General features: G+C 65.0%; 2 protein-coding genes across 8 annotated transcripts in view; one reads left to right on the top strand and one right to left on the bottom strand.

Moving 5' to 3' along the window:
* Positions 1-3,746: 3,746 nt before the first annotated feature.
* PGAP2 (post-GPI attachment to proteins 2) lies at positions 3,747-18,958 on the bottom strand. 3 transcript variants are annotated; one of them, XM_062578637.1, is made up of 6 exons: positions 18,917-18,958; positions 16,308-16,482; positions 14,637-14,889; positions 12,389-12,495; positions 4,122-4,230; positions 3,747-4,047 (listed from the first exon to the last, which is right to left on the bottom strand). In XM_062578637.1, the coding sequence occupies exons 2-6, from the start codon at positions 16,470-16,472 to the stop codon at positions 3,917-3,919; spliced, it is 765 nt and encodes a 254-aa protein (XP_062434621.1). In that variant the 5' UTR covers positions 16,473-16,482; positions 18,917-18,958; the 3' UTR covers positions 3,747-3,916. The 3 variants fall into 3 exon arrangements, with proteins under 3 accessions (XP_062434621.1, XP_062434603.1, XP_062434613.1); XM_062578619.1 differs by having other exon boundaries at positions 16,308-16,463; positions 18,917-18,943; XM_062578629.1 differs by lacking the exon at positions 18,917-18,958 and adding an exon at positions 18,218-18,303.
* A 407-nt stretch (positions 18,959-19,365) lies between these two features.
* Positions 19,366-24,714, top strand: part of NUP98 (nucleoporin 98 and 96 precursor) — a 39,671-nt gene continuing 34,322 nt past the window's right edge. For all 5 annotated transcript variants that reach the window (XM_062567510.1, XM_062567512.1, XM_062567508.1 and 2 more), the window contains exons 1-4: positions 19,366-19,476; positions 23,153-23,253; positions 24,076-24,177; positions 24,295-24,474. In XM_062567510.1, the coding sequence (XP_062423494.1) occupies positions 23,181-23,253; positions 24,076-24,177; positions 24,295-24,474 (355 nt within the window). In that variant the 5' untranslated portion in view covers positions 19,366-19,476; positions 23,153-23,180. The remainder of the gene's footprint in view (positions 19,477-23,152; positions 23,254-24,075; positions 24,178-24,294; positions 24,475-24,714) is intronic.

Below are 24,714 nucleotides of genomic sequence, written 5' to 3'. Positions count from 1 at the left end.
ACATTTGGCCATGCGAGGACCTGCCACCGTTGCCCAGTGCCCGTGGTGCCCCAGGGACCTGCCTTGCCCCAGGCACTTCGGCTTTCCGGGGAGGAAGAAGGCGGTCGCGGCCTGGCATCCGCACAGCCTCATCTGCGACCCCGTCACCTCCCTTCCCGGAGCTCTCCTGGATCGGCAGCGCTTCCCGTGCCCCAGCACAAGGCAGGAGCCACGGAGCCAGAGCCGGAGCTGGAGCTGCAACTGGAGCCGCAGCGGGAGCCACAGTGGGAGCTGCAGCCGGAGCCGCAGCGGGAGCCGCAGCAGGAGCCGCAGCGGGAGCCAGAGCTGCAGCAGGAGCCGCAGCAGGAGCTGCAGCGGGAGCCAGAGCTGCAGCAGGAGCCGCAGCAGGAGCCGCAGCGGGAGCCAGAGCTGCAGTGGGAGCCGCAGCAGGAGCTGCAGCGGGAGCCAGAGCTGCAGTGGGAGCCGCAGCAGGAGCCGCAGCGGGAGCCAGAGCTGCAGTGGGAGCCGCAGCAGGAGCCGCAGCAGGAGCCGCAGCGGGAGCTGCAGTGGGCGCTGGAGCTGCAGCGGGAGCTGGCACGGGGCTCCCCGGGGCCCGTCCTGCCCGCCCCGTCCCGGGAGCAGGAGCGGGAGCCGGCGCGGGGCTCCCCGGGGCCCGTCCTGCCCGCCCCGTCCCGGGAGCAGGAGCGGGAGCCGGCGCGGGGCTCCCCAGGGCCCGTCCTGCCCGCCCCGTCCCGGGAGCGGGAGCGGGAGCCGGCGCGGGGCTCCCCGGGGCCCGTCCTGCCCGCCCCGTCCCGGGAGCGGGAGCGGGAGCCGGCGCGGGGCTCCCCGGGGCCCGTCCTGCCCGCCCCGTCCCGGGAGCGGGAGCCGGCGCGGGGCTCCCCAGGGCCCGTCCTGCCCGCCCCGTCCTGGGAGCGGGAGCGGGAGCCGGCGCGGGGCTCCCCAGGGCCCGTCCTGCCCGCCCCGTCCCGGGAGCGGGAGCGGGAGCCGGCGCGGGGCTCCCCGGGGCCCGTCCTGCCCGCCCCGTCCCGGGAGCAGGAGCGGGAGCCGGCGCGGGGCTCCCCAGGGCCCGTCCTGCCCGCCCCGTCCCGGGAGCGGGAGCGGGAGCCGGCGCGGGGCTCCCCAGGGCCCGTCCTGCCCGCCCCGTCCCGGGAGCGGGAGCGGGAGCCGGCGCGGGGCTCCCCAGGGCCCGTCCTGCCCGCCCCGTCCCGGGAGCGGGAGCGGGAGCCGGCGCGGGGCTCCCCGGGGCCCGTCCTGCCCGCCCCGTCCCGGGAGCGGGAGCGGGAGCCGGCGCGGGCGGCGCTGAGTTTATTCCCGAGGGATCTGCTGATTGCGAAGCTGACGCGTAGCGAGCGGCCGCAGGATCTGCCTGCAGCGAGCTGCTCCCCAAGTTGCTTTTCCTCGAATAAAGAGCCTTGCGCAGGCGCCCGGGCTCCGCGCTCTCCTCCGCGCTCCCGCCGTGGGGCCGCAGCCCCACGCCTGCCCCGGCCCCACGGAGGAGGCTCCCGGCTGGCTCTGCCCTGGCAGAGCTGGCAGGACCGGGGGGTCTGCGGGGCCGGGGGTGCCGGGCTGGCAAGGGACGTGGCGGGGATGGCCACGGGGACACGGCGGGGGAGGTGGTGGGGACGTGGCGGGGGGGTTGTGGGGACGTGGCGGGGGTGGCCACGGGGACACGGCGGGGGAGGTGGTGGGGACGTGGCGGGGGGGTTGTGGGGACGTGGCGGGGGTGGCCACGGGGACACGGCGGGGGGGTTGTGGGGACGTGGCGGGGGTGGCCACGGGGACACGGCGGGGGAGGTGGTGGGGACGTGGCGGGGGGGTTGTGGGGACGTGGCGGGGGTGGCCACGGGGACACGGCGGGGGGGTTGTGGGGACGTGGCGGGGGTGGCCACGGGGACACGGCGGGGGAGGTGGTGGGGACGTGGTGGGGGGGTCGTGGGGACGTGGCGGGGGTGGCCACGGGGACGTTGCGCGCGTCGCCCCGCTGCGCGCTGTCCCCGCAGGGACGGGCCGTGAGCCCCGGCGGGACCGGGCTGGACGTCGGCCGGCCACGAGCCCCGGCAGCCTCCCGGCCCCACGGCGGCCAGGGGCCCACGTCCCTCCTCCCCACAGAGTGGGATCCGCACCACGTCCCCCCTCCCCACACCTGGGGATCTGCACCCACGTCCCCCCTCCCCACGGAGTGGGATCCACACCCACGTCCCTCCTCCCCACATCTGGGGATCCGCACCCACGTCCCTCCTCCCCACGGAGTGGGATCCGCACCCACGTCCCTCCTCCCCACACCTGGGGATCTGCATCCACGTCCCTCCTCCCCACGGAGTGGGATCCGCACCACGTCCCTCCTCCCCACGGAGTGGGATCCACACCCACGTCCCTCCTCCCCACATCTGGGGATCCGCACCCACGTCCCTCCTCCCCACGGAGTGGGATCCGCACCCACGTCCCTCCTCCCCACACCTGGGGATCTGCATCCACGTCCCTCCTCCCCACGGAGTGGGATCCGCACCACGTCCCTCCTCCCCACGGAGTGGGATCCGCACCCACGTCCCTCCTCCCCACACCTGGGGATCTGCATCCACGTCCCTCCTCCCCACGGAGTGGGATCCACACCCACGTCCCTCCTCCCCACGGAGTGGGATCCACACCCACGTCCCTCCTCCCCACATCTGGGGATCCGCACCCACGTCCCTCCTCCCCACGGAGTGGGATCCACACCCACGTCCCTCCTCCCCACATCTGGGGATCCGCACCCACGTCCCTCCTCCCCACGGAGCGGGATCCACACCCACGTCCCTCCTCCCCACACCTGGGGATCTGCATCCACGTCCCTCCTCCCCACGGAGTGGGATCCGCACCACGTCCCTCCTCCCCACATCTGGGGATCCGCACCCACGTCCCTCCTCCCCACGGAGCGGGATCCACACCCACGTCCCTCCTCCCCACACCTGGGGATCTGCATCCACGTCCCTCCTCCCCACGGAGTGGGATCCGCACCACGTCCCCCCTCCCCACATCTGGGGATCCGCACCCACGTCCCTCCTCCCCACGGAGTGGGATCCGCACCACGTCCCTCCTCCCCACATCTGGGATCTGCACCCACGTCCCTCCTCCCCACGGAGTGGGATCCACACCCACGTCCCTCCTCCCCACGGAGTGGGATCCGCACCACGTCCCTCCTCCCCACATCTGGGGATCCGCACCCACGTCCCTCCTCCCCACGGAGCGGGATCCACACCCACGTCCCTCCTCCCCACACCTGGGGATCTGCATCCACGTCCCTCCTCCCCACGGAGTGGGATCCGCACCACGTCCCCCCTCCCCACATCTGGGGATCCGCACCCACGTCCCTCCTCCCCACGGAGTGGGATCCGCACCACGTCCCTCCTCCCCACATCTGGGATCTGCACCCACGTCCCCCCTCCCCATGGAGTGGGATCCACACCCACGTCCCTCCTCCCCACATCTGGGGATCCGCACCCACGTCCCTCCTCCCCACGGAGTGGGATCCGCACCACGTCCCTCCTCCCCACATCTGGGGATCCGCACCCACGTCCCTCCTCCCCACGGAGCGGGATCCGCACCACGTCCCTCCTCCCCACGCAGCAGGATCCGCACCCACGTCCCCCCCACGCAGAGGGATCCGCACCCACATCCCCTCCATGTAGGGGGATCTGCACCCACGTCCCTCCCCCCCACGCAGAGGGACCCGCACCCACGTCCCCCCCCACGCAGTGACCGGCCCCGGCTCACAAAAATACTCCGTGCTTTATTCCCGCCGGGATCCCGCGCCTCCGCTCCGCTCCGCTCCGGGGCGGGCGCCGGGGGGCTGCGCGCCGCGGGCAGCGCCGGTGCGGCTCGGCGCTGCCGGGGGGCTCGCGGGGGGTCCCGGCGGCGGAGCGAGCCCCGCGGCCCCGCGCTACCGGTGCTTGTGCTGCGCGGCGGGGCTCACGAGCAGCTCCCGGTCGCCGAAGTCCCAGGCGGCCGTCATGTGGAAGGCCATGTTGGCCAGCACCACCAGGTACTCCAGGAAGGCAAACACCGTGTACACTGCGGGCGGGCGGGCGTCAGCGGCGCCCCCGGCCCCGGCCCCGGCCCCGGCCCCCCGACCCCCCCCCGCTCACCTCCGGGGCCGCAGTACCAGTTGTGGTGGAAGTAGACGCAGGCGGCGAAGGCGAAGGTGAGGAAGGTGAAGAAGAAGAGCAGCTGCTTCCACTTGTAGGACCTGTGCTCCTGCGGGAGAGCGGGGGCCGCGCTCGGAGCGCCGGGGCGGGCGGCGGGCGCCGCCGGGGGTCCCGGCCGGGGGGGAGAACCGGGGCGCAGCGGGGCCATGCGGGGGGGGTCTGGGACCCTGCACGGGGGGCAGAGCTGGAACCCTGCGAGGGGTGGGGGTCTGGGACCCTGCACGGGGGGCAGAGCTGGAACCCTGCGAGGGGTGGGGGTCTGGGACCCTGCATGGGGGGCAGAGCTGAGCCCCGCGGGGGGGGTCTGGGACCCTGCATGGGGGGCAGAGCTGGGACACCGTGGGGGGGTGGGGGTCTGGGACCCTGCATGGGGGGCACAGTGGGACCCTGCACAGGCGGTGGGGTGGGGTGGGGGGCACGGTGGGACCCTGCCTGGGGGGTGGGGTGGGGTGGGGTGGGGGGGCACGGTGGGACCCTGCACAGGCGGTGGGGTGGGGTGGGGGGGCACGGTGGGACCCTGCCTGGGGGGTGGGGTGGGGTGGGGGGGCACGGTGGGACCCTGCCTGGGGGTTGGGGTGGGGTGGGGTGGGGGGCACGGCGGGACCCTGCACAGGCAGTGGGGTGGGGTGGGGTGGGGTGGGGGGCACGGCGGGACCCTGCACAGGCAGTGGGGTGGGGTGGGGTGGGGTGGGGGGCACGGCGGGACCCTGCACGGGCCCCCGCGGCAGGGGCGGCGCGGGGCCGCGGGGCGCCCGGGCTCTCGCCCCCGCCCCGCCGCGTGGGAGGGGAGTTTTCCTCGCGTCGGACGTCTCACGTGAGACCAAAAACTCCAGTTCCAGGGACCGCTGAGACGGGGGGAAGTTTCCGCCGCCGTCAGGCTTTCCGCTGCGCCCCCGGCCCCGGCCCCGCGCCCGGCGGGCAACCCGGGCACCCCGCGGCCCGCTGCCGGCTCGGCCGCGACCTGCAGCGCGCCGGGAGCGGCGGCCGGGCAGCGGCGCGCGGCGCGGGGCCGGGCGAGCGCACGAGCGGCGGCCGCCGCGGGGCCCCTGCGATTACGTAAAGTTTCACACCGGAAAAGCAGCTCGCAAAATAACCTTGTTTTCATAGAGGGCCCGCGGCAGCGGAAACGGAGCCAACGGCAGCGCCCCGACCTGCCCCAGGAGCTGAGCGGCCGCGCCACGCGCTCCGGCCCCCGCACCGCACCGCACTGCACTGCACCGCACTGCACCGCACTGCACCGCATGGCCTCGCCGTACACTGCACCACGCGGCACTGCCCTGCACCGCACCGCACCGCACAGATTTGGCCTGCACCACACCGCACCGCACAGCATTGCCCTGCACCGCACCGCACCGCGCAGCATTGCCCTGCACCGCACCGCACCGCACAGCATTGCCCTGCACCACACCGCACCGCGCAGCATTGCCCTGCACCGCACCGCACCGCACAGCATTGCCCTGCCCCGCACCGCACCGCGCAGCATTGCCCTGCACCGCACCGCACCGCACAGCATTGCCCTGCACCACACCGCACCGCGCGGCATTGCCCTGCACCGCACCGCACCGCGCGGCATTGCCCTGCACCGCACCACACCGCGCAGCATTGCCCTGCACCGCACCGCACCGCACAGCATTGCCCTGCACCACACCGCACCGCGCAGCATTGCCCTGCACCGCACCGCACCGCGCAGCATTGCCCTGCCCCGCACTGCACCGCGCGGCATTGCCCTGCACCGCACCGCACCGCGCGGCATTGCCCTGCCCCGCACCGCACCGCGCGGCATTGCCCTGCACCGCACCGCACCGCACAGCATTGCCCTGCCCCGCACCGCACCGCGCGGCATTGCCCTGCCCCGCACCGCACCGCACGGCATTGCCCTGCACCGCACCGCACCGCACGGCATTGCCCTGCCCCGCACCGCACCGCACGGCATTGCCCTGCACCGCACCGCACCGCGCAGCATTGCCCTGCACCGCACCGCACCGCGCAGCATTGCCCTGCACCGCACCGCACCGCACAGCATTGCCCTGCCCCGCACCGCACCGCACGGCATTGCCCTGCACCGCACCGCACCGCGCAGCATTGCCCTGCACCACACCGCACCGCACGGCATTGCCCTGCCCCGCACCGCACCACGCAGCATTGCCCTGCACCGCACCGCACCGCACGGCATTGCCCTGCACCGCACCGCACCGCACCGCATTGCCCTGCACCACACCGCACCGCGCAGCATTGCCCTGCCCCGCACCGCACCGCGCGGCATTGCCCTGCACCGCACCGCACCGCACAGCATTGCCCTGCCCCGCACCGCACCGCACAGCATTGCCCTGCACCGCACCGCACCGCGCGGCATTGCCCTGCACCGCACCGCACCGCACGGCATTGCCCTGCACCGCACCGCACCGCGCGGCATTGCCCTGCACCGCACCGCACCGCGCAGCATTGCCCTGCCCCGCACCGCACCGCGCGGCACTGCCCTGCCCCGCACCGCACCGCGCAGCATTGCCCTGCACCACACCGCACCGCACGGCATTGCCCTGCACCACACCGCACCGCACAGCATTGCCCTGCACCACACCGCACCGCACAGCATTGCCCTGCACCACACCGCACCGCGCGGCATTGCCCTGCACCGCACCGCACCGCGCAGCATTGCCCTGCACCACACCGCACCGCGCAGCATTGCCCTGCCCCGCACCGCACCGCGCAGCATTGCCCTGCACCACACCGCACCGCGCAGCATTGCCCTGCACCACACCGCACCGCGCAGCATTGCCCTGCCCCGCACCGCACCGCACGGCATTGCCCTGCACCGCACCGCACCGCGCAGCATTGCCCTGCACCGCACCGCACCGCGCAGCATTGCCCTGCACCGCACCGCACCGCGCAGCATTGCCCTGCACCGCACCGCACCGCGCGGCATTGCCCTGCACCACACCGCACCGCACAGCATTGCCCTGCACCACACCGCACCGCACAGCATTGCCCTGCACCACACCGCACCGCGCAGCATTGCCCTGCACCGCACCGCACCGCGCAGCATTGCCCTGCACCGCACCGCACCGCACGGCATTGCCCTGCACCACACCGCACCGCACAGCATTGCCCTGCACCACACCGCACCGCACAGCATTGCCCTGCACCACACCGCACCGCGCAGCATTGCCCTGCACCGCACCGCACCGCACGGCATTGCCCTGCACCACACCGCACCGCACAGCATTGCCCTGCACCACACCGCACCGCGCAGCATTGCCCTGCACCACACCGCACCGCACAGCATTGCCCTGCACCGCACCGCACCGCGCAGCACTGCCCTGCCCCGCACCGCACCGCGCAGCATTGCCCTGCACCACACCGCACCGCGCAGCATTGCCCTGCCCCGCACCGCACCGCACCGCACAGCATTGCCCTGCACCACACCGCACCGCACAGCATTGCCCTGCACCGCACCGCACCGCGCAGCATTGCCCTGCCCCGCACCGCACCGCACGGCATTGCCCTGCACCGCACCGCACCGCGCAGCATTGCCCTGCACCGCACCGCACCGCGCAGCATTGCCCTGCACCGCACCGCACCGCGCGGCATTGCCCTGCACCGCACCGCACCGCACGGCATTGCCCTGCACCGCACCGCACCGCGCAGCATTGCCCTGCACCACACCGCACCGCGCAGCATTGCCCTGCACCACACCGCACCGCGCAGCATTGCCCTGCCCCGCACCGCACCGCACGGCATTGCCCTGCACCGCACCGCACCGCGCAGCATTGCCCTGCACCGCACCGCACCGCACAGCATTGCCCTGCACCACACCGCACCGCGCAGCATTGCCCTGCACCGCACCGCACCGCACCGCACGGCATTGCCCTGCCCCGCACCGCACCGCACAGCATTGCCCTGCCCCGCACCGCACCGCGCGGCATTGCCCTGCACCACACCGCACCGCACAGCATTGCCCTGCACCGCACCGCACCGCGCAGCATTGCCCTGCACCGCACCGCACCGCACAGCATTGCCCTACCCCGCACCGCACCGCACGGCATTGCCCTGCACCACACCGCACCGCACGGCATTGCCCTGCCCCGCACCGCACCGCACGGCATTGCCCTGCACCGCACCGCACCGCGCAGCACTGCCCTGCCCCGCACCGCACCGCGCAGCACTGCCCTGCACCACACCGCACCATGCAGCATTGCCCTGCACCGCACCGCACCGCACAGCATTGCCCTGCACCACACCGCACCGCACGGCATTGCCCTGCACCACACCGCACCGCGCAGCACTGCCCTGCCCCGCACCGCACCGCACGGCATTGCCCTGCCCCGCACCGCACCGCGCAGCATTGCCCTGCCCCGCACCGCACCGCACAGCATTGCCCTGCACCGCACCGCACCACGCGGCATTGCCCTGCACCGCACCGCACCGCACGGCATTGCCCTGCACCACACCGCACCGCACAGCATTGCCCTGCACCGCACCGCACCGCGCGGCATTGCCCTGCACCACACCGCACCGCGCGGCATTGCCCTGCACCGCACCGCACCGCGCGGCATTGCCCTGCACCGCACCGCACCGCACAGCATTGCCCTGCACCGCACCGCACCGCGCAGCATTGCCCTGCACCGCACCGCACCGCACAGCATTGCCCTGCACCGCACCGCACCGCACGGCATTGCCCTGCACCGCACCGCACCGCGCGGCATTGCCCTGCACCGCACCACACCGCGCAGCATTGCCCTGCACCGCACCGCACCGCACGGCATTGCCCTGCACCGCACCGCACTGCACAGCATTGCCCTGCACCACACCGCACCGCACAGCATTGCCCTGCCCCGCACCGCACCTCACAGCATTGCCCTGCACCGCACCGCACCGCGCGGCATTGCCCTGCACCACACCGCACCGCGCAGCATTGCCCTGCACCACACCGCACCGCACAGCATTGCCCTGCACCGCACCGCACCGCACAGCATTGCCCTGCACCACACCGCACCGCGCAGCATTGCCCTGCACCGCACCGCACCGCGCAGCATTGCCCTGCCCCGCACCGCACCGCACAGCATTGCCCTGCCCCGCACCGCACCGCGCGGCATTGCCCTGCACCACACCGCACCGCACAGCATTGCCCTGCACCGCACCGCACCGCGCAGCATTGCCCTGCACCGCACCGCACCGCACAGCATTGCCCTGCACCGCACCGCACCGCGCGGCATTGCCCTGCACCACACCGCACCGCGCAGCATTGCCCTGCCCCGCACCGCACCGCACAGCATTGCCCTGCACCGCACCGCACCGCACGGCATTGCCCTGCACCGCACCGCACCGCGCAGCATTGCCCTGCCCTGCACCGCACCGCACAGCATTGCCCTGCACCGCACCGCACCGCACGGCATTGCCCTGCACCACACCGCACCGCGCAGCATTGCCCTGCACCGCACCGCACCGCGCAGCATTGCCCTGCCCCGCACCGCACCGCGCGGCATTGCCCTGCACCGCACCGCACCGCACCGCGCGGCCTCACCCTGCACCGCACGGCACGGCACTGCTCCGTGCTGCACCGCACCGCTCTGTGTTGCTCTGCACTGCACCGCGCTGTGCTGCCACGTGGCCCTGTACTGTGTCTCAGGGCAGCAGCGCGCTTACGGCGCCGGAGAGCACGGCGCTGCACTACGTGGCCCCTCCTTGCGTCGTGTGGCACTGCACTGCACCCGTGGCACTGCGCAGCACCGTACGGCACCATGCTGCGTGGCGCTGCACTGCACGGCGCCGCACCACGGCCCTGTACGGCATCATACGGCACCGCGCTGTGCTTCTGGCACCACGCGGCGCAGCGGAACACGGTGCCACGACACTGCACTGCGTGGGCCCTGCACCGCAGGACATCACCGCGCTGCGCCGCACGGCGTCGCGCTGCCCGGGGCTTGCGCCGTTGCCCCCCGCTTGCCGACCTGCCGGCACCCCGGCGGGATCTGGGTTTCGCAGCAGGGGCCTGGGGCTGCCGGGCTGGCGCCGCCGGAGCCAGCTGCTGCTCCGCCGGCAAGCGCGGCCGGGCGAGACCGTCCCGGCAGGAGAGAGGCGGGCGGCCGCGTCCCTCGGGAGCGCTCCGGCGCTCCAGCGGCTCCGCCGCAGAGCCGGCACGCCGGAGCGGGGCGCGCGCCTGCCCCACAGGAGCGCAGGCAGGTGTACTTAGTCCAGCAGCCTGCAGGGTCTGAGCGGCAGCACGTTCCCACGCGCAGGGCGGTGAGTCAGGAGCGAGAAGCCAGAGAAGGCGGGGAGAAGAGGAGAGAGCAGCAGCCGCAGCGACGGAGGAGACGGCAGCAGGGAGGCTCAGGCGCCCGCCGCCCCCTCCGCTGCCGCGGCGCGGAAGAGAGGCGCTCTGCAGGGCTCGTGCACGGCTTCGCCGGCGCGAAACGCGAGAGCCGCGTCGGGCCGACGCTCGGCGAGGGGCCGCGTGCTGCCCTGCAGCCCCCCTCGCCCGCGAGCCCCTCCCGGCTCTGCGGGCGGCCGGGCCGCGGGCTGCCGCCCCCGCCGCCCCGCGCCCCGGGGGACAGCGTGGTCCGCTCACGCGCGGCCTCGGCGTGCCCTGCACAGCTGCCGCCGGGGCCGCGGCGTGGGCGTCTCCCCCGCCGCCGCAGAGGAGGTTTTAAGCCTTGCAACTGTTTTCACGCACCGTTTGCCCCCTAGCCCTGTCCCAAGCAGCCGGGCACAACCCCGGGCAGAACCGTCGTGTGCTCGGGTGCCGGCGAGGAGAAACCCGTTTGCAAACGAGGACGGCAAACCGGCTGCCTCGCCGCAGCGTCCGGACCCTCCGTGACAAGGGCGGCTTCGGGAGGAGGGCTCGGGAGGCAGCCGGGGGCAGCCGGGGGCAGAGGGGCAACGCCGCCCCCGCCGTGCACGAGGGCCCGGCAGGCTCCTTCCAGGCTGCCGCGGTCCGACCGCGGCTCTCCTCTCGTGCTGTTTCCCCCCCAGGCTTCGCGCCGCGCTGCCCCTTCCCCTCCTCCTCCCGGCCTGCTTTCTCTTTCCTTTCCTCCCGCCGAGCTTTACTTTCCTTTCGCTCCTTATTTGCTACCTTGCAGCTGGAAACTGCTTCTACTTCCCCATTACCAGCAAGTTCCTCAGCACCTTCCTGCCCTTGCAGAAAGACGGTTGCAACACCAGCCGCGACGAGCGCAAGGCTTTTGCAAGACCGATTCCCGTCACGCACGCGGGCGAGCGCGGCCGCAGGCTCCGGCGCTCCCATCGGTGCTCCCGCCGGAGACGCCCTGCTCCCAGGCAGCCCCCCGAGGAGCGGAGACGCTCCGCGGAGGCGCGGAGCTGCCCCCGCCGCGGGAGATCCGGGATCGCAGCAAGCCCCAGCGCGGGGCGGCTGCAGCGGCCACGCGCCACCTCCCCCGCGGAGCAGCTGGGCTCAGCCTCCACCGAGGCACCGTCCCCGCCGCGGGGGCCGCGGGGCCGCGGCAGGTGGAGCAGAGCCCGGGGCACCGGGCTGCTGGCTGGGACCAGGGACCCGGCCGGGCTGGAACCAGTAATGCAGCCGGGCTGGTGGTGCCAGGGACAGTAACTCAGCTGGACTGGAACCAGTAACGCAGCCGGGCTGGTGGTGCAAGGGACAGTAACTCAGCTGGACTGGAACCAGTAACGCAGCTGGGCTGGTGGTGCCAGGGACAGTAACTCAGCTGGACTGGAACCAGTAACGCAGCCGGGCTGGTGGTGCCAGGGACCAGAAGCCTAGCTGGGCTGGTGATGCCAGTGACCAGTAACCCAGCTGGGCTGGTACCAGTAATCCAGCCAGGCTGATGGTGCTAGTGACCAGTAACCCAGCTGGGCTGGTACCAGTAACCAAGCTGGGTTGGTGGTGCCAGAGACCAGTAACCCAGCTGGGCTGGTACCAGTAACCAAGCTGGGTTGGTGGTGCCAGAGACCAGTAACACAGCTGGGCTGGTACCAGTAAGGCCACCAGGCTGGTACCAGTACCCTACCCAGCTGCAGGAGAGGCTTCCAGGGTCTCCCCGGACCCTTTCGCAGGAGGACGGGCCGCGGCGAGGCAGGTGCTGCGGGGCGTCCCGCGGCCCCGGGAGCGAGGGGCCGGCGAGGGGGGGCCGGCGAAGGGGGGGGCGGCGAGGGGGGGCCGGCGGGGGGGGGGCAGGCGAAGGGGGGGCCGGCGCGGAGCACGGGGCGCGGCGCCCAGGGGAGCAGCGGTGCTGTACCTGCGGACTTATCGCGTGTTTCTTAGTCATCCTCCACAGGATGCACGTCAGCAGCATGTGGCCCAGAGCCGACGCGATGAAGACGATGAAGGCATTTTCGTGGATTGCTGAACCGAAAAGACAAGAAGTTTCCTGTTGAAAGGCGGCAGGGAAAGGAGCCCAGGGCACAAGGGGACGCGCAGGGACGCCGAGCGGCAGCCCGGGCACGGGGACACCGAGGCAGAGGCGGCGGCTTGCAGAGCGAGTCAGTCCGGGATGCCGAAAGGGCCTGGGTCTCCTGGCCTCCTGCACAGCCCACCCGCCAGGTAACCGCTGCCACCGGCGCCGCCTCCAGCGCCAAGGCCCTGCTGTGCGTCACCGAGCCCAAGCGGATTTGGGGCCGGGCTGGAAGCGCAGCTGCTGGAGCAGCCCCAAACCAGAGCGACGCCAGGGACCCCGAGGCCACACACGAAGCCCTTGCAACTTCAGGCGAGTTACTTCTAAGCGAGCGCGTCTCTTTCAGAAAAGATTTTCCCAGCCTCTTCTCCAGCCCCAAGCCACCAGGACACCCAACCGCCCTGCGAGGAGCGGCTGTGAAGACACGAACAGTGTCCTGCCAAAGATCCCTAAACCGAGCCCATCCTCATCTGAGGCTGCTGCTGAGGTCTGAGGCTTCTCCCGGGCACCCGAGATCGGTCTGGTAAGAAGGGCTGAGGGCGCTGGTCGGCCTTAGCAGGGTCTGTCTGAACCATGCCGCAGCCCCGGGGTTGAGATCGCAGCATGCTCCAGAGGCTCTGCACCCTCAGACGTGCTCCGGGGCACATCCTCGGGCTCCGCTCGTCCCAGCAGAGCCCGAAAGCAGGCGGGCTGGCTGACGAGGGCCCAGTGAGCGCCCGAGCGATGGGACGCTGGGCAGAGCGGGAGCTGGCATGCAAGCGACAGAGCCAGGGCGGGCTGCTGCCCTGACCGACGAGCGGGCGAGCAGGAAAGCAGCAACCAACGCACCGCAAAAGGGAGCACGGCGCCTGCAAGCAGGAAAAGAAGCGGCTAGCACGGAAAGCTGTCGGCTCCCTCGCCAGTCTGAAGGGTGCTGCAGCTCACACGCTTGCTAGCTGACACTTGCTTCCTGACACCCACTGCATCTGCCTTCTGAGAACCGTTTTTCCTCCTCCGCTGTGGTACGAAGATGCTCTGCCAAGCACAAGCGCAGCTGCTTTCCTGCACCCCACCTCCCTCCTTCACCGCGGGGAGCAGCTGCTGCTCCTCGACTTCCCCTCGCTGGCACTGCTTCGGCCTTTCTTCTCGGACTCTGCTTGGCCTCTCCCTGCTGAGGCTCTGCGCCTGCGTCCTCCGAGCGCCGTGCCCGCAGCCGGGCGCAGCATTCGGCCACCAAACCGGGGGGCGATGCCGTGCGGCGCACGGGAGTCCTGCCAGCAGGTCCCAGGGGAGGGTTATCTCCTCTGCAACAGCACCGCTTGCAGGCTCGCCGATTCGAGCCCTCCCCACGCCCCGCAGCGCCGTCCCGCAGCGGAGCGCTGCCCGGCTCCCGCCTGCCATCGCCCGCAGCCACGCGTGCTGCACGAGCCACGCGTGCTGCACGAGCCACGCGTGCTGCACGAGCCACGCGTGCTGCACGAGCCACGGGTGCAGCACGAGCCGCGCACCACGCGGGAGCAGGGGGTTTCCCGGCCTGCCCCGACTGCGCTCTGCACGCTCCGATTTAACCTCAAAAAAAAGAAAAAATCGAATTCGGCTTGAGATCAACACAGGAAAATTCACCCAGAAAATTTCAGGTGAGGATATTTTACGGGCTGCCAGAACAGGGCGTAGGCTGGAAGCCAGGTCTGAGCCAAAGCTCAGCCGACAACAGGAACAGGCGCGAGTTTTCCTCTGTACACCTAGCTGTGACAAGAAGTGTTAACCACAGTCTCTGCTCAGAAGTGGAACCAAGCACTAAATTCTGATTTCAGGCTTGATACAAAAATTCAGTCTGTGGTTTGGGCCAATTAACAGTAACCAAGCAGAAGAAAAGAAAGCAAAGTTCAGGAAGGAAAACTTCAGGAAGAAAAGGTCTATCTGCCACTGTGGATGCAATTTTGACATAAAAACATTACTTTAAATAGAACCTATTTATTATTACTGATTTTTTTTCCTCCAAACTGGCTACTTCCAAAATATTCTCACGAAGCAGAGCTCTGCAAAACACGGGCAACCGCGAGCGAAACCGCTGGCAAGCCGGTCAGCGCAGCGCGCGGCAGGAGACACCTACCATAGTTTTCAGACGAGGACACGTAGGTCAGGACGAGGAGAGCGAAGTTTTCGAGCAGGTTGAGCAGCAGGTTGAAGTGGCAGAGCCGCGGGTAGCGCGGGTGCGTGCAGTGGCAGCTCTGGTAGTGGTTCCAGTACGCGACCGCCACGAGGAAGCGGGGCGCCGAGTGGAGGCCGATGCAGAGCCGCCAGACGTAACGCTGAGGGGTCTCGCCCCCGATGGCGGCGCTGATGGAGGGAAGGTAGTTGGGGACCTGGAGGAAAGACGGCAGCTGGTGCAGAGAGGCACGGACCAAGCACGCTCACAGCTCTCCGAGACGCTACCGCGATCGCCAAGGTAAGTTTTATTCCTGTATCTCGAGCCAGGCCACACGACAGGGCGGCAGTCCTGGCTCAGCCCCAAGGTCCATCCAGCCCAGCGCTCGGTCTCCAGCGCTGGCCAGGGCGCAGGGTCCTCGGCCAGGCTCAGGGAGCAGCAGGGGCAGCTTCTTAGAATCACAGAGTCACAGAATGGTTGAGGTTGGCAGGGACCTCTGGAGATCATCTAGTCTGACCCCCCTGCTCAGCAGGGTCACCTACAGCATGGCAGACAGGGTTGCATCCAGGAGAGCCTTGAAGATCTCCAGAGAAGGAGACTCCACCACCTCTCTGGGCAACCTGGTCCAGTGCCCCGTCACTCCCACAGTGAAGAAATGGAGAGAGAGGAGCGAAGGGCGCACGGTTTTGTGAGCCCATCCCTCACGAGGAAAACTGATAGGAAGAGTGAGCAAAAGGGATGTTCAGGGAGGAACATAAAAGCAGGAGAAGCATCAGTGACAGAGCCCCAGACTAAACCCCCAGCCTCAACGACTCAGAGCTTGGGGACCCCCCGAGCCAGCTGCAATGGCTACCTAACAGGTAGCCCGCGCCAGGTTGCTCTTCGGCGATCTCGCCTGGCCTCCCAGCACCCAGGCAGAGCTGCGTACCCGTGGTCTCCCGTGGACAGTCCACAGAGTCAACACACCATGCTCGAGGAGCCAGTTCCTGTTTGGTTGCCAGGAACCTGCAACCACCACACAACATCCTCCAACTCCGACGCTGGCGGAGGGTGAACAGTGGATCCCTGTCTGCCCTCTCCAGGCCAGTCATGACTTCAGAGATCTCTATCCTGCCTCTCCTACCTCCTCATCTCTTCCCATCCCATGCTGAAGGATCCTTGCTTACTTCATCATCCCCACATGACACCCCTGAGCATCCTTGCCGGTCTCCTCCATACAGCTCCCCTACAGCCATTTGGGAGGAGGCAACAGACCTGCACGCGCTGCTCAACACGCGTCTCAGCCACGGGCCGACACCGGCATCAGCGGTGCCTGCTCCGCTCTACTCCTTTCCTAACGACTCCTGCGCTCTGATCTACTTTTTCCGGCTACTCCTGAGCAGCGAGTGGAAGTTTCACAGTAATGTCTGTCATTGCTCCAAGGAACTCCAGTGGATCCAAGAGGGATTCCTGCTCCAAAAGCCGGGCTGACTCTCCCACGAGACAGCATGTTTATTTACCTGTAGCTCCGCTACTTCTATTCCTTACTATAGCCACCACCGATCTGCCCAGCGCAGAGGGTTCCCGCCGGCTGGACTCGCCGGCTGCTCGGCTGGGGCGACCTGTGCAGGCGTTTTGCTGGTGAGAGTCGCTTACCCCGCAGTGGGTCGCTGTCGTCTCCTGGAAATGGAACAGCAGAGACCAGATCACGCAGAAGAGGAAACCGAACAGCGGGCAGAACACAGTCCCAACGGCCAGCGTGGTAAAACGGAGCCGGAACAGGATCCCGTCGCGGTCCAGGGGCAGCGGAACCTGTAACATGTTGACGGACCTGAAAATAACACGCAGGTGTCGGAGGGGCCCTGCACCCTCCTGCAGGGCGCAGCCACGAGCGGCCCCGCGGACAGCGGCGCGCAGCCCTCAGCTGGAAACGACGCCACAGCCGCCGGAGGGGCCCGGGCAGCGCCGGGCGTTTGCCCCACGCTGCCTTCGCGCGCGGGCGGGCCTTGGCTGCGACCCGGCGGCGCGGCGCGGCGCGGCACGGCACGGCACGGCACGGCACGGCGCGGCGCGGCACGGCGCGGCGGCCCTGCTGCGGGGAGCGGCCCGGCCGGCCGGACGCGTGACCGCTTCTGCGCCGGGCATTTTCGATCCAGACGGTTCTCCGACAGAGCCCGGCAGCGCTGACGCTGCAGCGAGCGCGCAGGCCGGGGCAGAGCACCGCTGCGCCGCGCCGGCCCCACGGCGGGCGGCCGCGACCCACGGCGGCGGCCGCCGGGGCGGTACGTGGCCCCGCTGTGCCTCCGCGCGGCCCCGGCTTCGCCCCGTCCCACGGAAGGGCCCTGCCCGAAACGCGGAGGAAGTGGGGCAGGTCAGCCCCGCGGGATGCTCTGCAGTGCGGCGCCCGGCACCCCGGTCCTCCCAGTGCCCCCCCGGCACCCCAGTCCTCCCAGTGCCCCCCCGGCTCCCCACTCCTCCCAGTGCCCCCCCGGCACCCCAGTCCTCCCGGTGCCCCCCCAGCTCCCCACTCCTCCCAGTGCCCCCCGGCACCCCACTCCTCCCAGTGCCCCCCTGGTTCCCCACTCCTCCCAGTGCCCCCCCCGGCACGCCAGTCCTCCCAGCGCCCCCCCCAGCTCCCCACTCCTCCCAGCACCCCCCCGGTTCCTCACTCCTCCCAGTGCCCCCCCGGCACCCCAATCCTCCCAGTGCTCCCCCCCGGCACCCCACTCCTCCCAGTGTCCCCCCGGCACCCCAGTCCTCCCAGTGCCACCCCCAGATCCCCACTCCTCCCAGTGCCCCCCTGGCACCCCACTCCTCCCAGTGCCCCCCCCCAGCTCCCCACTCCTCCCAGTGCCTCCCCGCTCCTCCTCCCAGTGCCCCCTGGCATCCCGGTCCTCCCAGTGCCCCCCCAGCTCCCCACTCCTCCCAGTGTCCCCTCAGCTTCCCACTCCTCTCACTGTCTCCTTAAGAACCCCACTCCTCCCAGTGCCCCCCCCCCAGCTCCCCACTCCTCCCACTGCCCCCCTGGCACCCCACTCCTCCCAGTGTCCCCCCAGCTCCTCACTCCTCCCAGTGCCCTCCAGGCACCCCAGTCCTCCCACTGCCCCCCCAGCTTCCCACTCCTCCCAGTGCCCCCCCACAGCACCCCAGTCCTCCCAGTGCCCCCCATAACACGCCACTCCTCCTAGTGCTCCCCAGCTCCCCCTTCCTCTGAGTTCCCCCCCCCAGCTTCCCATTCCTCCCAGTGCCTTCTCAGCTCTCCCTCCCTCCCAGTGCCCCCCAGCTCCCCACTCTTCCCAGTGCTCCCACCTGGGACCCCGGTCCTCCCAGTGCCCCCTTCGGCACCCCAGTCCTCCCCCTGGCACCCCACTCCTCCCAGTGCCCCCTTCAGCACCCCACTCCTCCCAGTGCCCCCTCAGCTTCCCACTCCTCCCACTGTCTCCTTCAGCACCCCACTCCTCCCAGTGCCCCCCCGGCACCCCACTCCTCCCACAGCCCCCCAGTCCTCCCAGCGCCCCCCAGCTCCAGCCCCGGCGAAGCCCCACGCGCAGCCGCTCCGCACCCACCGGCCCGGCGCGGCTCAGTCCCCGCCGCGCTCCCCCATGTCCTCCCCGCCGCCCCTCCTCGGCCTCGGCCTCGGCCTCCTCCTCCTCGGCCCCCGCCCGCCATCGCCCGCCTCTTCCGCCCTCCCCGGCCGCGCCTCCTCCTCCCGGGGCCCGGGCCTCGCTGGGCCAGCCCCGTGGGGCGGCCTCCTCCCGCCCCGCGGGGCGCCGGGGGGCCGGGGCCTGCCTGTGGGGCGGCCCCGCGGGGACGCTGTGGGGCTGGGGCCTCAGGGCCCGTCCCTTGGGCGGCCCCACGGGGACGCTGTGGGGCTGGGGCCTGCCTGTGGGGCGGCCCCGCGGGGACGCTGTGGGGCTGGGGCCTCAGGGCCCGTCCCTTGGGCGGCCCCGCGGGGACGCTGTGGGGCTGGGGCCTCAGGGCCCGTCCCTTGGGCGGCCCCACGGGGACGCTGTGGGGCTGGGGCCTGTCTGTGGGGCGGCCCCACGGGGACACCGGGGCCTGTCCGTGGGGCGGCCCCGCGGGGACGCTGTGGGGCTGGGGCCTGCCTGTGGGGCGGCCCCGCGGGGACGCCGGGGCCTCGGGGCCCGTCTCTAGGGCAGCCCTACAGGGACGCCGCGGGGCCGGGGCTCGGGGTCCGTGCGTGGGGCGGCCCCACGGGGGCGCCGCGGGGCCCGAGGCGACCCCGCCCCACGGGCGCCCCTCACCGGCCGCTCCCGGCGGAGCATGTGCTTCCTCGCGGCCCCTTTAAGGCTCTCGGCCCCGCCCCCTGCGTCGCAACATGGAGGCGGCCCGGCGCCGTGGGATTGGCCACGCGGGGCGAAGTCCCGCCCCCAGCGCCCCGGATGTAGGGTAGCCCAGCCGTGCGGCCGTTCTGGACCCTTCCGCAGTAGCAGCCCTTCCCCCTCCCTGGGCCGGGCCTATCCGCGCTCGGGTCGCAGCCCTGCAGCCAATCAGAGAGCAGCAGCCCTTCCCTTCCTGCGCGGGTGGGAAGAGGGGGCGGGACCACCTCGCTTTCAAAGCACGACAGCCAATGGGCGGCAGGCGCGCGGGGGCGGGGCCGGCCAATGGGGGCAGGCGGGAGCGGCGCAGGGGCGGCTGGGAGGTGCGCGCGGAGCGGAGTGTGACGCAGATTCCCTCCCCCTGTGAGGCGGCGGCGGCGGCGGCGCGGGAGCGGCGCGGCCCAGGCGCGGCGCAGGCCCGGCGCTTCCCTCCCCTTCCCTCCGTTCCGTTCCTTCCCGCGGCCCCCGGGGGGCCCGCGCCCGCGGTGAGCACCGGGGCCGAGCGGCGGCGCCGCGCGGCCTTTGTTGGGCGGCGCCGGCGCGGCGGGGCGGGGCGGGCCGCGCTGTTCGGCGGCCGGCTCCGCCTGAGCGTCGCCGTCCGTTCGGTTCCGCCGGGGCGGGCCGCGCTGGGTCGTGGGCGGCTGTGGCGTAAGAATTGGCGGCGGGGCGGGGGTTGGCCGCGGCCGGCGGCGCCGCTGCTCGTGTGTCGTGTTGCCCGCGAAGCCCGCAGCGCGGATGTAGCCCTGCTCTCGGGCTCTTTACGCGATGGATGTCTTGGAGTATGACCGCAGATGCGCCAACACGCTGCTTCAGCTATATTCGCGTGTCTTAGTAGAGGCTTTTTCTGCACGTGGCTTGAGGCCCGTGTTACGCTGCTGTGTAACTGTGGTCAGAGCCCCTTTTCCACGGCGGGAGTGAGGGAATGGCAGCCCTTCACCGAGAGCTCAGTAGGCTGCAGGACTTGAGTTGCGTGTCTGGCAAATAAAAAAGAAGTATTTAGGAAAAAAAGTCCCCTCTTACTAATCCTACTTTTGTTGTTCTTCAGTTCTTGGATACTGCTTGTGTTTGTACGTCATACGTGCTTTCACAGAACAGCTCAGAGTTAGCTTGTTTGGTGCTGTATTTTAAATATGCAGTAGAGAGACGGTTGCCCATATGCAGCATTCCAAAACCACTGACCTAGGTTAGTGGTATTAAAGGTTCTACAAGGTTTTTAGTTATCCAAGAGATCAGTAATCTGATGATTGAGCTCTATTTTTCTATTAGTTTGTCAAACCTGAGTTTCTGAGAGTCACTAGTTAAGGAAGAGGAGGTGTCAGGAGAGAATGAGGAAGTTTCAAAGCAAAAGGGAAAGTTAAGTGTTTTTGAAGCTTGCTTCCTTCCAAAATAGTTTTCTAAAAAGTAATTTAGGAAATATAAAGGGAATTTGATACTAGACAGTCTTTGATATGTTTGACTTTGGAAAAAATAATGGCATAATTAAGGGCTACAGTGAAAGCAGAGAGGTTTTCTGAAGCAAAAATAAAGTTGAGACCAGTAATAACTGAGATGTAGTGCGAAAACCAAATGAATACTTTGTAACTGGTCTTTAAAGAGATTGATGTTGCCCAAGGGGCAAAAGTGAGATGAGTGAAAGTGGTGTAGAGAAACCGTTAAGAATGGATTTGAGGTGGATGTAAAATTCAAGGTTTTGAGTGCACTCACCTTGGGAATCCAGATAATTTCCATCTTAGAAATGTGCAAGAATAGATACCTCTCCTGTTAGGACGGCTGAAAAAATTCTAATTACATAATTGACAAAGAATGCGTTAAATTTGAAGTTTTGGGAGATAGATGGGATGATGGTGATTGTTCTTGGAAGCTACTTCCAAGTACAGAATAGGGAGAGTTTAAATTTTGAAGAAACACAGAAGACATGGCCCTGTATTTTGTCCCACTCTCCGAAGTGAGATTCTGCTAGTTAGCAAAACACGAGGGCCTTGGCACCATGGCAGGAATATGCTTGTGGAAGAACTAGAAGTGCACTTGGAAAATTGTGCAGGATGCCAAACCTTTGGGTGAGGGAGTTAGGAAGAATTCTGATATGTTTTCAGGTATAGCATTACCTTTCATCTCATGGAAAAGGGATCACATTTTGTGACAGGCAGCACTCTGTTCCAGGAGGTTGATTTTAGTCTGAGAGTTTTCTAATACCTCTTCAAATGAGCTTTATCTTACATATCCCACAATCATTTTACTTAAATTGTATAATTAATCATCGAGGCGTTATACGTGCAAGTGGAAAGAGTAGTAACACTACAAGATTTCAACATGCTGTTGGATTTACTAGTTTTGAATAGTTGATGATTACCTAAAATATCTTCTTAGTTACTCTTTGGTATAGGAGTTGGATACTGTTCTGCTCTTAACCGTTTTAGTCCCCACTAGTATTGGGATGTTGCAAAAGTATGATGGGCACCAGTGGCTGCTTAAAATCTAGAATTGGCTGTTCCTGGAAAATGATACAGGTTTTTAGGAAAACATTTCACAAACAGGCTACAGGCAGTGTTCTATGGAACACGTCTAAATTCATGAGCAAGAAGATGGATTTAGTGACTTACACTGGAGTAGTTGAGTGCTCTGGGGTGTATGCTTCCTTTTATTAGGAGGATATAAAAGTGGTTAGAATTAATAGAGAAGCTGTCTAATCTGTGGATACGTAAAGGTGTCATTTTCAGAGTTTTTTAAAAACTGTTGGTGACCAGAGAATACTTTCAAGCAGTTTATTGCCATCCTGGATATTAAGCCTCCTGAGAAACTTGAAGGGTTCTTTCTTTAAGCTGAAATGCAAAAGGTTAGTGTGCCATTGCATTAGTTATCCTAATTCAGTAACGAGTAGTACTTTAAGTATTCTTGTATTGGCCATGTTTTACATTTTTCTATGGAGAAAATACAGTAGTTCTGCCCTACTGTAGCTTAACTAATGCTACCAACAGTAAAACTTTCCTAGGTAATATTGGTGTTTTCAGCGGTGGAGTAATTAAAAACATCTGCTAGCCCTGATGCAGGAAAAGACTACAGATTGTACTGACTAGATTATAGTTGAGAATCTATTGTGTTTTTTTTTTTCTTTTTTTTCCTTAGCTTGATAGTGTTGAAAAAGAGATTACATAGTGTCTGTATCTGGGCTTGGAAAAGAGATTGGAGTGTGGCAGTGTTACTAAATTTGTCTACGAATAAAACAGTGGGTGTGTAAGGTTAAACTGTGTCTCTGCCTAAACAGTGTGAAACTTTCTAATGGGCTTTTTAAGATCCTTGGAGGAGTCTAGAAAATTTTGGTACAGTCTGTGAGCAATAAATTGGAAGTTGATGGAAGGTATATTCCTGTAATACCTGTACAATGCATTTCCTTCATTTCCTGTGTCTTGTCTGAAGTAGTTGGCAGGTAAGACTTAATAGAAAATTACTTATGGAAGATCTTGGGAGTGTCACAGAAACAGTTGTTGTGCAGTGCAAGTCCTTGTGTGTATACTTAAAGGAGTGTTTTAGTGGGGTGGTCTTTCAGGCACACAGGTGATGGAGCAAACATGAATGTTCAGGTGACAGGAAAGATAAATGCAACCAACTAGCTCCAGTCCATCACAAAGGGTTGTGCTAAAATTTTGATTATCCTCTATTGATGTGTCTGCAGGCACCTCCCACCCCTGTGGCATGCCACCAGTGAGACTTCTGTTCTGCTGATGCTTGGGAGATCCAGACAGCATTGGCAAAATTGATTTTTTTTTTTAACTGTCTCTTCTTGATACACACAGAACTCTTACACTCCAAGCTTACAGAAGCAGGCCCCTGTCAGACCGTTAGCAGAATGGTGGAGACGGTATCACAGTATCCACTACCTCTGATATTACTGAGACGTGGCATTAGTCAGCTAATATTTTACTGGTCTTAGGTTTCTGACTGATTTTGCTAGGATCGTTTAAGGATGATGAGGTTTTGTGATGTTACTAAATATTAGTGTTGTGGTCTTATTTAGAATTCTGATTATCTGCATGAACTTAAATCTTGCTTTTGTGCGTATTATGCTTTAAGTACTCAGATTAGATTGCTTGCATCAGCAGTGAGGAAGATGAATAATGACTTTTCAAAGTAAGCTTTATATAAATGATGAATTAATTTTTCTAGGTTTAGAAAAACTTGATACATCCTGAAAATGTTTAACAAATCCTTCGGAACTCCGTTTGGAGGCAGCACTGGCTTTGGGACAACTTCAACTTTTGGACAAAGTAAGTAATGCTTCTAAGCTTGTAGTGTGACATTTTTTAACGAATAGGTTGAGGATTTTTTGTTTATTTTCTTAGAAGTGCAGCTAAAGAATCAAATAGATGTGATTATTTGTGTGTGACAGAATTGGAATATTGCTAGGCTGTACAACTCGCTTGCTTTAACAGTCATAGGAAACACTTTTGAATCAGGTTCAGCAATCTTAGGCTTTTCTACTAACACGAGCTTTTAATTTGAGTAGATATTAGAATTTTGCATACAGTCAGTGAAACTTTCTTTCATAAAACAAGTGGAAATTTATATGCTTAGATGAAGGCAGTCTTGAGGGGGAAAGACTCAGACAGGACTGAGATATGTTGGGAAGACATGGAAGGATAAAACATGAAGTTGGAGTTCTTTCTGGAGCTATAGCAGAATTGCTGAATTTCCTCCTTAATAGACAGGGTACATAGATTGGTTTATAGTCTGCTCTAATGGTTAAAAGTTTGCTGTGGTATTTACAATATGTATTTGTTTTTCTTATACCTCTGTTTGGGAACAAGAGTAAAGACCAACTTTTGAGTAATGTAATTAATCATGGAGGTCTGGCAGATTAGCAGAACTGAATGTCTTTACCTTCTGTAGCAACAGCTGGTGCTAGCCATTGTAGCCTTTTGCTTTAAGAACTATACAAATATTAAATATAGCACTTCATGTACATGAGTCTGGGAAGTATAGTTGTATGCAGACTCCCTTTTGAAAATTCGAAAGACATCAACAATGTTTAGTTCCTAGTAGACATGTTTAAAATGTGGTTTCATCTAAACTGTAATGCTGTTTCTCAGATGCTGGCTTTGGTACTACAAGCGGAGGAGCGTTTGGAACATCAGCCTTTGGGTCGAACAATAATACTGGAGGCCTCTTTGGGAGTACACAGACAAAACCAGGTATTGCTGTGTTATGACTGTAGTGCAGAAAGCGATACCGAAAGAGGGATGTTATTAAACAAAAAAGAAAAGCTAAACAATTTTTGCAAATGATTAATAGTCTGTTTCTGTGTTCAGGAGGATTATTTGGTTCGACTACGTTTAATCAACCAGCCACCTCCTCCACAAGCACTGGCTTTGGGTTTGGAACATCAACTGGAACATCAAACAGCTTGTTTGGTACTACCAGCACTGGCGGAGGTCTCTTCTCCTCTCAAAATAATGCATTTGCACAGAATAAGCCAACTGGGTTTGGAAGTGAGTGAAACTACTGCGTTTCTTTCAGTACTGGTTATTTTTTTGATTGAAGAGCACAGAGCTTTGGATACATATGTGGATTTGATACAAGTGTTAATGTGGGTCCCTCCCTGCCGTGTCCCTGGAGGATATATCCTCCACAGTATCCAAAACTGAGCTGGTGGGCTACAAAATCAGTAGCTACAATTCTAGACATGAATTTTAAAATAAATTGAAAATGGTAATCAACCAGCATTTCCT

The sequence above is a fragment of the Rhea pennata genome, chromosome 1, assembly GCF_028389875.1.
Source record: "Rhea pennata isolate bPtePen1 chromosome 1, bPtePen1.pri, whole genome shotgun sequence".
Classification (NCBI taxonomy): Eukaryota; Metazoa; Chordata; class Aves; order Rheiformes; family Rheidae; genus Rhea; species Rhea pennata.
Note: the sequence above shows the minus strand (reverse complement) of the source record. Positions and strands in the feature narration are given on the sequence as shown.

Excerpts from the sequence above, each read along its gene's own strand:
- PGAP2 (XM_062578619.1), bottom strand. The coding sequence starts at position 18,937 with ATGCTCCGCCGGGAGCGGCCG. Across the intron at positions 14,890-16,307 it reads CGACAGCGACCCACTGCGGG|GTCCCCAACTACCTTCCCTC; the intron begins GTAAGCGACTCT and ends TCTTTCCTCCAG. Across the intron at positions 4,048-4,121 it reads CTGGTACTGCGGCCCCGGAG|TGTACACGGTGTTTGCCTTC; the intron begins GTGAGCGGGGGG and ends GCCCGCCCGCAG.